Genomic DNA, 13,038 nt, shown 5'->3' with positions numbered 1-13,038 from the left:
CAGAAAATCCAGGGTCCGCTGTGTGGCTGGAGAGGGACGAGGAGTGAGCTCACTGGACTGCTTCCGAGCGCATGGCCAGGCAGTTGTCAGAGCCCGGCGGATCTGGTTCTCCGGGTCTCAGACGACCGTGGCGAGGATCTGGACAGATGGAACAATGGGCTGAGCGTCGATCTCCACTTCAGTTGGGTTGTATTGGTGTGACAGGGCGTCTGTCTTTGTGTTCTAGGATCTGGGTCGGTAGGAGATGAAGGTGAATTGCTTGAAGAAGCGGGCGAAGCGAGTCTGATGGCAAGTATGTTGAATGGATATGAGGTTCCAGTGGTCAGTCAGATGATGTCTCCATTCCACCATTTAAAGGCGAGCAGCTCCCTGTCTCCCACTCCATAATGGCTTTATGCAGAGTCGGCACAGGGGTGGGTCTTCTTCTCTGGTCCTTGTTGAGAGAGGATGGCCCCAGCACCCATGTCAGATGTGTCCGCCTCTGCCACGAGAAGGTCTGGAGGGATTCAGATGGCGGAGGATGGGAGCAGCCGTAAAGTTTCTTGAAAATGTGGTTCGCTTTGTGTTTGATGAAAGTGAACCCTTCATCAGCTGGGGACCGGGGCACTCGAATGAAGCCATGTTGTACGCATCTGGGATGGGTTGGGTCTCAGGAGGGGAGAGACCTGCGGGGAGGGTGGTGCCTGGGAGGAGTTTGAAGGCACATTTGTGTGGTCTGTCAGTGTGCTGGCCTCCCTTTTAATGAACGATTAAGGCATTGCTGCGGGAGTTTGATGAGGTCAAAAGTTCCCTCCGTTTCCTTGGAGTTACGGGATTGAGTCAGCCGAGGTTGCAGGCAGGAGGTCCCCCACTCGGCCGTGATCCGGATGACCAGGCAAAGCGAGGGTCAGGAGTGGAGTTCTGGGCGAGCCGGTAAGGAGGGACACGCGGTGCTCCCTGGTGCTCATGTGGGTGCTCTGACCCATGGCGTGGCCAGCAATGGCCATGACGGAGAAGGGGTGAGGAACAGGCTCATTTGGGAGTCCAAGCTGCACACACAGAGTCCAGTCCAGAAAGTTGCTTGCTGCACTGGAACCCACAGAGCCTACTGTGTGTGTAAAGCCATTGGCGGGTGGAGGAGGACAAGGAGAGAGAGGCAGGGCAATGGTGCTGGAACAAGAAGCCAGGGGAGCTTACCAGATAGCAGGCCCCTCGTCTCTACGCAGTGGCGCCATTTTCCTGGACACAGTGGGAATTTGATGTGTGGATGATCGGCTGCTCCACAGGAAGCACACAGGCTGTTTCTCCACCGATGCCTCACGCTCTTGGGGAGGGAGGGGCTGAGTAAAGGGAGCTCTCCCTACCTGCCTGGGTTCTGGAGCTGTTGGTGATGAGGGTGCTGCAGCTTGAAATGCTTCTGGGAATGGAACTGGGGATCTGGAGGGCCGTTCCATAAGACACTTGCTAATCCAGGGGGGCTTTAGAGGTTTTCGAGGTCAGTGGGCATCTCCCGGGTGGATAGCTCATCTTTCAAGCACTCCGAGAGGCTGCGATGGTAATGGGCTAGCAGTATTTCTGCATTCCAGCCGAACACCACTGCCAGGGCCCTGAATTCTACAGTGTAACCCAACAATGGCCTTGACGCAGGTGAAGTATCCGATCCACTTCCCGGATCTCAGCTGTAAAACCTTCATGTTTATTGCAAATGGTGGTTTTATCATCCCAGTTAGCGGTGGCCCAGACCAGGGCTCACCCAGTCAAGAGAGGCACGACGAAGGCAATTTTAGCTCAGTCTGTAACGCAGAGCGCTGGCTGAGGCTCCAAGTGTAAGACACACTGGAACAGGAAGCTGTGGCATCGGGTCGGGGATCCGTCGAAGTATTTGAGCACTGGAATCCGAGTTTGGAGCTTTGACTGTGTTGAGCTGGAGAGTTGGTTGAGAGGGGTGAGCAGGTGGTGACCGGCTCCTGCTGCTTCAGGATCGTGTGCTCCTGGTGACAGATAACTTCCTTCAGCCTAGCATACTCTGCTGGGTCAACCATTGGTTCACTCATCCTATCGGGAAGTGTAGAGGAGACTTGACCCAAAAGCAGAGCAGAGACACTTTAGCAGCAAACAATATTTCACTAGTAAACTGCAAAATAGCACGAGGGCCCACAGAATAAAGAGAACAGATGCTTAACACAAGACAACGAGGTAGCTGAAGGCTAGGAACGAGTGGCGGGTGTCTCCTGTTAGTTGGGCGGAGACTGGAATCTGTCTGCTCGTGCATGACTGTTAGGGAGAGATTAGTAAATCAGCCGTGATCAAATGGCAAAGCAGTGTCCATGGGCCGAATGGCTTAATTCTGCTCCTATCTCTTACAGTCTGCATGGGAGATGTACGTCTGCATAAAGATCCCTAGAAGGGGAACGTAGGATAAGTTTGTCAGTTTGGCTGGAGAAATGCAGGACAGGGTGAGCTGTACATTATTATTGTCACGTGTATTGTGAAGCAGCCTTGCATACTGTATGAACATCTTTGAAGTCAGTGACTTTGCTCATGAAAACCGGATGTTCACGCTCCTGCGTCAGTGAGCTGAACCGTGTTGTTTGCCCCACCTTCAGGCTCAGAGAGCAGAGGAAGCTTCTTGGTATTTTTAGTGACACTCAAAGGTTCATTCTAAACAGAAGTTAAAATTGTGAACATACATCTGTTTATTGAGGAGAGTGAGTGGCTGGGCAGATTCCGCTAAACCAATCCTTTCTGCGATTAACTCTAAAAGTAGGGGCCAGCTTGATATTATTGATTAAGACCATGACCATTGTATTAAGCCTAAGCTTCACTTTAATTTATATATGCAGCTGCCAGCAGGCACTTGGTATTTCAGAAGTTTAACACTTACATGACTTCCTCAATAGTGGGACAGGATAGAAGGCCGGCTGCAAGCTCTTTAGCCATGCTGTTATCTATCCTGTTCAGCTGAAGGCTGGAAGAGAAGAATACACACATCAGTATTTCCCAGTGCCCAGAAAGCAAGGCCTGACAATGGATTCTGGTTTCTCCTTTGGGAGAGGGAGCATGTTCTCTAGGTTCTCTTATCATTGCTCAAATCTTCACCTTTGTCACTACCCAACCACCTTGTTACATTTCCTGAGCAAATGTTCTTCAGGTGTGACTCTTAACAATCCAAAAATCAGCAGGTTGTGATAGCCTTCCTCACCTCAGTCTATTTCCCACCTTAGTCTTCAAGAGCAGGCAAGCAAGGCTGATAATCCTTACCCTCTCTGCCGTCGGCTGGTAAGTGACCTCTACAATCACCTAATTCAATAATACCTAGCTAAACACAGACCGGAACATAGGTCTTACTTGCATTAAAGTAGAAAAGGACACTTAACCATCTGTCACACAGGGAGTTGGGAATACTAAAAACCCTTTTGAATCCCAGCGCAACAAATGTGCATTAATAAAACTTTAAAAACAATCTACTGCTAATTGCTTTTAATACTTTTGATCATATATTAGCATATGTTTCACATTAAGTGCACTTTAACTCGAGTCTTGATTTTTGTGAGGACTACTAGGGAATGAAATAGAAAGAGAAAAAACTATGGCTTTTCCCCCCTATTCCATGTCCCTTATTGGGTTTTCAGTTGGAAACTGCTGTATCTTCCTGATTCAGTAGGTTGAGATGATTTATCCTGTAAGTAATTTCTTATTCGCAGATTCAGCAACTGGTACAGAAAGGGAATGAATCCCAATGTAGCCATTTCTCCAAGAGACCAGACTAACACAACAAAAAATTCCTACTTGCAATTATATAGGACAGTTATCGCACCAATATCCTGTAGTATGTGAGATAAGATCCAAGAATTCAGCATTGGACCCTCCAATTCTCCAATGAGAGCTCGCTTTCTGTAACTTTCATTGAGGACCCATTGGCTGCCTCCAGATAATCAGCCCGAGTGCCAAAGCAGATTTTGACAAATTGAAAACTGCCTTTTTCCACACGCAGCTTTGGCGATTGATCTTCCTAGTGAAATGCTCCTAATGAGCTAACCGGTTAGGGAGCCACCAACTGAGAAGTAGGCTATGCTCCCATTTACTCTCTCTCCCATCTCAATAGAGGAGGAACAGGGTTTCACAGCAACCTGGCTCAAAATAACAGTCTGTGTGAAAACAGACAAGTAATCTGGGGCTCACCACATCCTGTTTCAAGAATAAACTCTTCTAACTTCAGTCAGGTAGCTTCTGAGGAGCTCATCTGGAAGAAGATACTAGGGATTGGGTGTAAATGGTAGAGGGAAGTGGTTAGCCAGAAATAGTCTGCTCGTGAAGCTCAATTTAGTTCAATGGTTACCACATCAGCAAAGAACTCATTCAGTGCTTTGCACAAGATGTTATTGTTCCTAACATGCCTTGCTCTGTTATTGTTACTGCAAGATTAATTTGTGCTCTAGTGGAAAAAAGATATTGGCTATTCAGCTCTTTCAAACTGGGCAGCCATTTAACCAGATCATGGCCCAGCTGTGTCGTGACTTCAATGAAAGAATGAAGTGTATTTCTGCGGCACAAGGGATTCTACAAATGCTGGAAATCCACAGCAACGCACAAAAGATGCTGGAAACATAGAAAATCTGCAGCACATTACAGGCCCTTCGGCCCACAATGTTGTGCTGACCATGAAACCTACTCTAGAAACTGCCTAGAATTTCCATAGCACGTAGCCCTCTATTCTTCTAAGCTCCATGTCCTACCTAAGTGTCTCTTAAAAGACCCGATTGCGTCCACCTCCACCACCATCGCCAGCAGTGCATTCCATGCACTCACCGCTCTCTGAGTGAAAAACTTACCCCGACATCCCCTCGGTACCTATTTCCAAGCACCTTAAAACTATCCCCTTGTGTCAGTCATTTCAGCCCTGGGAAAAAGCCTCTGGCTATCCACACGATCAATGCCTCTCATCATCATATACACTTCTGTCAGGTCACCTCTCATCCTTCGTCACTCCAAGGAGAAAAGGCCAAGTTCACTCAACCTATTCTCATAAAGTACGTTCCCCAATCCAGGCAAAATCCCTGCAAATCTCCTCTGCACTCTCCCTATAGTATCCACATCCTCCCTGTAGTGAGGTGACCAGAACTGAACACAGTACTCCAAGTGGAGTCTAACCAAGGTCTTACATAGCTGTAACATTACCTCACGGATCTTGAACTCAATCCGACAGTTGAAGAAGGCTAACACACCATATGCCTTCTTAACAACACTTTCAAACTGTGCAGCAGTTTTGAGTGTCCTATAGACCTGGATCCTAAGATCTTGCTGATCCTCCACACTGCCAAGAGAATTACCATTAATATAATATTCTGTCTTCAAATTTGACCTACTGAAATAAACCACCTCACACTTATCTGGGTTGAACACCATCTGCCACTTCTCAGCCCAGATCTGTATCCTATCGATGTCCTGCTATAACCTCTGACAACCCTCCAGACTATCCAGAACACCCCCAACTTTTGTGTCATCAGCAAACTTACTAACCCATCCTTCTACTTCCTCATCCAAGTCATTTATAAAAATCACAAACAGCAAGGGTCCCAGAACAGATCCCTGAGGCACACCATTGGTCACCGACCTTCATGCACAATATGACCCGTCTATAACCACTCTTTGCCTTCTGTGGGCAAGCCAATTCTGGATCCACAAAGCAAGGTCTCCTTGGATCCCATGCCTTATTACTTTTTGATTGAGCCTTGCATGGGGAACCTTATCAAATGCCTCGCTGAAATCCATATACACTACATCTACTGCTCTACCTTCATCAATGTGTTTTGTTACATCCTCAAAGAATTCAATCAGGCTCATAAGGCATGACCTGCCCTTGACAAAGCCATGCTGACTATCCCTATTCAGATTATGTCTCTCCAAATGCTCATAAATCCTGTCTCTCAGGATCTTCTCCAAAGCTTGCCCACCACTGAAGTCAGACTGACTGCTGGAGAAACTCAACAGGTCAGGCAGCATTTATGGAGCTGTTTCAGGCCAAGACCTTTCATTAGGATTGGAGAAGCCAGAGTAAGAAGGTGAGGGGAGGGGTTGGAGTGTAAGCTGGCAGGTGATAGGTGAAGCCAGTTGAGGGGGAAGATAAGTTGTGGGGAGGAAAAGAAATGAAGTGAGAAGCTGGGAAGTGACGAGTGGAAAAGGTAAAATGCCGAAGAAGATATCTGATAGGAAAGGAGAGCAGATGATGGGAGAAGGAGAAAGGAGGTGGTGCTCCTTTCCAGTCCTGATGTAACTTCTGTGTTGCTGTAGCATTTTGTGTGTGTTACTCTGGATTCCCGAGGCACCCTTCACTATCTCAGCACATTCTAAAGTGCTTAATGACCAATGATATACTTATAAATTGCAGTCATGTTCCTATTGGAGGAAGCTCGGCAACTCAGCCAGGCCCAGTGAACTCCCACAGATGACTAATAATTTGGTGGTGTTGTTGATTGCTCTTCATTGAATTAATGCTAAGGCATTTCTCATGTCCAGATGTGCTGGCAGACAAGGACTTGGGTTAAATGATTCTTTGAAGAATGACATGGACTATGAGCGCGGTCTCTCGGTACTCTATTCAGTGGGGTCAGCCTGTCTCTTTCTCCTCACGCCTATACATAGAATCTTGAACCACAGGTTTCTGATGCAGCCAACTTTGTCAGTCACTGAAGCATGACAGGCATCTTAACCCTGACATTTTCAAATTTATTAATTACTAATATTTTGTGTTAAATATTTCACTGTTGAAATTTTCAACTGGCACAGTCCCTCAGATTTGTAGTGAAAGAGCTATAATTTTTCCAGAATTTGCTGTGTGAATACTGTATATTATTGCACTATATTTAAGTAGAGTCACACAGTGGTTATGTAACTAGAATAATCCCATCATGACAACTGGGGAATTAAGCTATTAAAGCAAAAACCTAGAGTGGTGGCAATAGAACCATTATAAAGATTAGCCACTTCACCTCTTCTTTTAAAAAATTAAGTTTGTGTATCCTGCACCAAAAGTGACATGGGAACTTGATGCTGGGCTTGAACACAGAATATTCTTATTGAACAGACTATTTCAAAACTTTTGAAGCTTAGGTTCCGGAGTTTGGATTGAAAGTGAAGTGATGATAAACTGCAGCCACATTGATCACTATGAGGCATTCTACTCAATCTTGTCCATGTTGGGCAGGAACACTTGCCTCAGCTTCTTTAAAGACTTCAAGCTTTGCAGTGCCAGAGCAAGCTCCATCACTCCTTCAGTCCCAATGTTATTTTCAGCTAGGCTGTAGGGAGAAAGGAAACAGACATAGAGTACAACAGTGTTTAGTACCAACAGGGCACAATCCGACCTACAGCAACATTCAGGCCAACGTGAATTCCTTTCCTAAATGGTCCCAACCTCCCCTTATCTCTGTAATCCCAATCCAGCAAGATACTCGTGCTTTTCTAATTCTGGTCTTTTAACCCTTACATACTGTTCCGGTCACATTCGACCCGTTTTGACATTTGACAGCAGTGAAAACACCCTAAATGCCATTTTTTTTAGCTGAAATTTGATGACTTTTCCTAAATGATGCAAAACATGCAAAAATGAAAATATTTTAAAATTTTATACTTTTGTACAGAAGCTACAAATCTTTGTACATTGAGGCTGTTCTGGGTCAAATTTGACTCGTATCTATTGAAATGGATATTAAATCTTTGAAACATTAATTAAGGATTAATGCACATTGAGGCTGTTCCGGGTCAAATTTGACCCATATCTATTGAAATGGATTTTACATCTCTGAAACATTAAGGTGGCATCCGTCGGTCTCGAGAGACCATGGATCTGTGCCTGGAGTTTCCAGGGCGCAGGCCTGGACAGGGTTGTATGGGAGACCGGCAGTTGCCCAAGCTGCAGGCCTTCCCCTCTCCACGCCACCGATGTTGTCCAAGGGAAGGGCACTAGGACCCATGCAGCTTGGCACCAGTGACGTCACAGAGCAATGTGTTGTTAAGTGCTTTGCTCAAGGACACAAACACGCTGCCTCAGCTGAGGCTCGAACCAGTGACCTTCAGGTTACTAGTCTGATGCCTTGCCCACTAGGCCACGTGCCAACATTAATTATTATTAATTAAGGATTAATCACACATTTATTAATGTCAGATAGGCTATTTATACACTCTAAGTAGACCTGTGGTTTGAAATTTGGTATAGACACTTGTTATCGAGGGGATTCTTGGGCCAGGTCAAAATTGACCGGGACCATACTGTGAAGGTATAGAATATGAACTGTATGTAAGGAATAATCAATCCCTCATTGACAGCCATGCCTCCAGCTCTCCTGCCTGTACTTTCAGATGTTTCTTAAAGCCCCCTTCTTTAACAAAATCTTTGGTGATCTGCCCTTACACATCCATCTACTGCTCAGCATCTATGAAACTCCACCGAAGCCTTGGCCAAGGTTGATGATATCATAATCACTGATACGACATGTTTCTAAAGATTGGTTCTAAGGGAAGAGGGGATGATCAGGAGTAAAGGAATTCCCAGCACGTAACGATCTGCCGGCCAAAGAACTGGAAGAATATCTTTTATTGTGCTTACTGACTCACTTCTGAGTGCAGTTAACTGTAACATATTTATTACAATTACAAATTACCACTATTTTGATGAACTGGTTAGATTTTCTCAATAGAAACCTACTTATTTTCAGCAGAGAAATTGTATATTTTCCCTTTTATTCTTCAAAGATTGCTATTTCTGCCTCAGCTTCAAATGAGTCAATCATAACACTTAGCATTCAGGATCTCTGTACAAAAACAGCATGTTTCCAACAGGCTATTCTTCATTTTTAACATAGCAGGGACACCAACCAGTTCAGACTCCATTAGCAAGAGAAGGAGTTCCTCACCTTATTTCTCTGAGGGTTGGACACAACACCAGGCCCTGTGCTAGGGTTAATCCACCATCCGTGCCAATGCCACAGCAATGAAGGCTGAACAGGGGGGTAGAGAGATTAGATCATTATACATAATGGAAAGTTATTGGCCAGAAAGGGTAACGTTGCATCTCTCTGCACAGCAGCTGCTTGGCCTGCAAAGCATTTCCAGCAGTCAGTGCTTTTATGCCAAAATCAATGTTAGTATTCATTTTGAGAGGAATAGAATATAAAAGCAAGGATGTAACGCTGAAACTTCTTAAGGCATTTGTCAGGCCTCACTAGGAGTATTGTGAGCAGCTTTGGGCCCCTTATTTAACAGAAGATATGCTGGCATTGGAGACAGTCCAGAGGAGGTTCACGAGAATGATCCCATAGTAGGGTGGGTTCAGTACATTTTTTTAAGGAATATATGGGTCAGCACAACATCAAGGGCTGAAGGGCCTGTGCTGTGCTATAGTATTCTAGTGTTCTAGTGAATGAAAGGATCAGCATATGAGGAGCGTTTGACGGCTGGAGTTTAGAAAAACGAAGGAGGATCTAATTGAAACCTATCAAATATTGGAAGACCCAGACAGAGTGGACATGAAGAGGATGTTTCCTCTAGTGGGGAATGCTAGGAACAGAGGGCTCAACCTCCAAATACACGAACTTCCCTGTAGAACAGAGAAGGGATTTCTTTCGCCAGAAGGTGAATCTGCTGCAGCTGGCTGTGGAGGCCAAGTCATTGGATATATTTAATGTGATAGGTTCTTGATTAGTGAGGGCATCAAAGGTTATGGGGAGAAAGCAGGAGAACGGGGTAGAGAGAGATTTAAAAAAAATCAGTCATGATGGAATGGTACAACAGACTCAGTGGGCTGAATAGCCTAATTCTGTTCCCTTGTCTTGTGGTCTTTATTTTAAGTTTCTAAAGTCCCAAGTATTTTGCTATTTGGTTATTATTTTCTCACTTCAAGCTGTCAACTCCAGCTAAGCCCAAACAGACTGTACACAAAGCACCCGAAGCAGAGCTGAGGTTCCCTCCCACCCATCCCACAACTTCTTTGACTGCTTACTGCTTACCCGGGCTGCACACCAACTGCACTATGAATTATATTTTACTAACTTACTTGTGGTAATACCTTGTTTTATGTGCTGCTTGTGATACATGTTTTGTAGGTGCACTGTGGTCCAGAGAAACGTTGTTTGATTCGGTTGTATATATGTGCAATCAAATGACAATAAACTTGAACTTGAACGGGTTTGGGTGGAATCATGGATTTAGTTACAGCCCATTACTGGTCTCTAATTTCAATGCCTAATATTAATCTCACATGTGGATCCAGGTGTTGGGTTAAATGACAGCCTTGCCTTCACTCACACTGCTCCATTGCACTGTGGGACTTACCCTGGATATAAAATGTAGTGAATTATGCACATACTAATCCAACTCATTACAGCTCCTTAGCGAGAAACAGTCTTAATCTTAATAAGCTGCGTCAACAAAACTGATATTAGTTATAGTAAACAGGCACACAGTGAATGCAACACTTACTTCACAATCTTTAAACGATGCATCTCTGGAAGGGCTTTGGCTAACCTCTTTGTGGCTTCGTCACCGAACCTGTTCCTCGACAAACTATGTATTTGCATAAAAAAATGTGCAATGAGCATTCAACATCCATGTATAGGCAAAGAGTTATATCAGTACAGCAAGATAAGATGCATCTAGCTTAGCTTTAAACCTAGGAAAGTGCTTTACAATTCTTGAGTGATTTGACTTTAATAGGGGCAAACTAAGTTTTTATATCTGAAGGATAAACTTTAGGATATGACAAATCAAGTCAAGTCACTTTTATTGTCATTTCGACCATAACTGCTGGTACACTACATAGTAAAAATGAGACAATGTTTTTCAGGACCATGGTGTTATATGACACAGTACAAAAACTAGACTGAACTATGTAAAAAAACAACACAGAAAAAAACTACACTAGACTACAGACCTACCCAGGACTGCATAAAGTGCACAAAACAGTGCAGGCATTACAATAAATAATAAACAAGACAATAGGGCAGTAAGGTGTCAGTCCAGGCTCTGGGTATTGAGGAGTCTGATAGCTTGGGGGAAGAAACCGTTATATAGTCTGGTTGTGAGAGTCCGAATGCTTCGGTGCCTTTTCCAAGACGGCAGGAGGGAGAAGAGTTTGTATGAGGGGTGCGTGGGGTCCTTCATAATGCTGTTTGCTTTGCAGATGCAGCATGTAGTGTAAATGTCTGTAATGGCGGGAAGAGAGACCCCGATAATCTTCTCAGCTGACCTCACTATCCGCTGCAGGGTCTTGCGATCCGAGGTGGTACAATTTCCGAACCAGACAGTGATGCAGCTGCTCAGGATGCTCTCAATACAACCCCTGTAGAAAGTGATGAGGATTGGGGGGTGGGAGATGGACTTTCCTCAGCCTTCACAGAAAGTAGAGATGCTACTTTCAGGGATAAGAGGCAAAAACTGTCTTTTTGACACTGTGTGGGGTATTTCCTCTCAAATCAAATCCAAGATCCAAGATGTTGAAGAAGAATTAATGGTTCATTTTTTTCAAGGAATGGTTTGTAAAATCATGGATCCAGTTCTGTCTCGTGCTCAGAAGGATCACAGCCAGAGCAGAAAGATCTTGGATTTTCACTTTGTGCGTCCTACCTGCTGATTTAACGGGCTGGTTTTGTACCGAGAGGACTGCCAAGCTCATCCTACTTGTTCTCTTTAGGGCTTTTCCTGATATCTCAATTCTGCCGAGGAGGGGTTTTGATTTTCTGAAGCATTTGTTGCCAACTGTTCATTGTCCCTGTTTCCATCACATCCATGTCAACATTCAGGTAGATTCCCAATTGGAATTGTCTAGTCTGACCATGTCTGGAGGAGGCTGCTAATAGGATGCAATCCCTCACAGCAACTACACAAGAGAGGGAGATGGAAACACCTTTGGTGCAGTGCCGATGGGGCTTCCCTTCCCCTGCTCCTGGAATCTCCCCTCTCCCTCAATTGGCCAGCTGACCAGAGAGAGAGCTGGACAATTCTGCAGACTGTGCCCCTGCCTTCAATGGGAGGTTCAGTGAGGAAGAGAAAATCAACAGCCAGAACTGCCAAGTTGGTGCCCTCAATATCTGGGCTGCCTCTGGCACAGCAGTTAGTGCTGTTGATCACAGATTCGATGACGACATTGGGTGCTCTCCTTGTGGAGTCCGCATGTTCCTCTGTGACCACCAGGTGCTCAGGATTCATCCCACATCCCAGTGGTTCATTAACTAATGGCTATAAACTAACCTTCCAGCAGTAAAGAGCAAAAGCACCGAAGATAAGGTTTGAGGCTAATGGGTAACAGGCCTGCTCTGGCTGGGGCCAACATGGACTAGGTGTCCTAAATTCTCAGCACGGAGGCACCCACTCCTTCCTGTAGACCCTGGCACACCCACCTGGGGAGGAGGCACCTTCTACCACAGGTGACGAGACATGCCTCCTGCACTTTGGGTATCAGCAGCCAAGGGTGGGGACGTGCGGCCTGAATCGTGGGTGCTCCTTCTCATGCAGTCCAAGGATGCAGTGGTGGAGTGGCTGGCCTCCATGCAAAACAAAATCTCAGACCACTAGCAACTAACAGCGATTGTCTGACAAAGGCTCCAGAGCCCTGGCCTTTCTGAAAGGCACTTGGTAATCCATTTTAGAAGGCTTCGTGGGTAGGGGTGGCTTTCTGAAGTAGCCCTCTGTTGGATCGGGGTGTAGAACTTTCATTTGCCTTGTATTTTAACTTTCCAATGCTCACTTGCATCTTTGTATAATCACCTACATACATGGAATTGTCCAGTAATTACAGTACAGTTACTTCAGTATCTTTCTAGAAAGATCTCGGTTTTCAGTAGCAGGTGTCAGGCTGCTTGGATCTGGCTGAGACAACTAGTGAGAACGATGCAGGTGAATTGCTCTAGCTGGAGTTTTGTTACCCCTGGACTGAGTTTGAGATGACCACAACTGTGTTTTCCTGGGTCTATCTTTCCTTTGTTCTCTCAGCTCCACTTTCTTGTTCACTGTCTGCTCTCGTGACACTTAATAAAACAATCAGAAGCAACAAGTTTTATATTTCAT

General features: G+C 45.3%; 1 protein-coding gene across 2 annotated transcripts in view; it reads right to left on the bottom strand.

The window, feature by feature from the left end:
* The window catches only part of nlrc5 (NLR family, CARD domain containing 5), a 219,569-nt gene that overhangs the window by 18,442 nt on the left and 188,089 nt on the right, over positions 1 to 13,038 (bottom strand). For both annotated transcript variants that reach the window (XM_073069838.1, XM_073069837.1), the window contains exons 47-50: positions 10,456 to 10,539; positions 8,892 to 8,975; positions 7,194 to 7,277; positions 2,864 to 2,947 (exon numbers count right to left, since the gene is read on the bottom strand). In XM_073069838.1, the coding sequence (XP_072925939.1) occupies positions 2,864 to 2,947; positions 7,194 to 7,277; positions 8,892 to 8,975; positions 10,456 to 10,539 (336 nt within the window). The remainder of the gene's footprint in view (positions 1 to 2,863; positions 2,948 to 7,193; positions 7,278 to 8,891; positions 8,976 to 10,455; positions 10,540 to 13,038) is intronic.

This window comes from Hemitrygon akajei, chromosome 17 (assembly GCF_048418815.1).
Source record: "Hemitrygon akajei chromosome 17, sHemAka1.3, whole genome shotgun sequence".
Classification (NCBI taxonomy): domain Eukaryota; kingdom Metazoa; phylum Chordata; class Chondrichthyes; order Myliobatiformes; family Dasyatidae; genus Hemitrygon; species Hemitrygon akajei.
The sequence above is the reverse complement of the archived record's forward strand: the minus strand, read 5'-3'. Positions and strand labels throughout refer to the sequence as shown.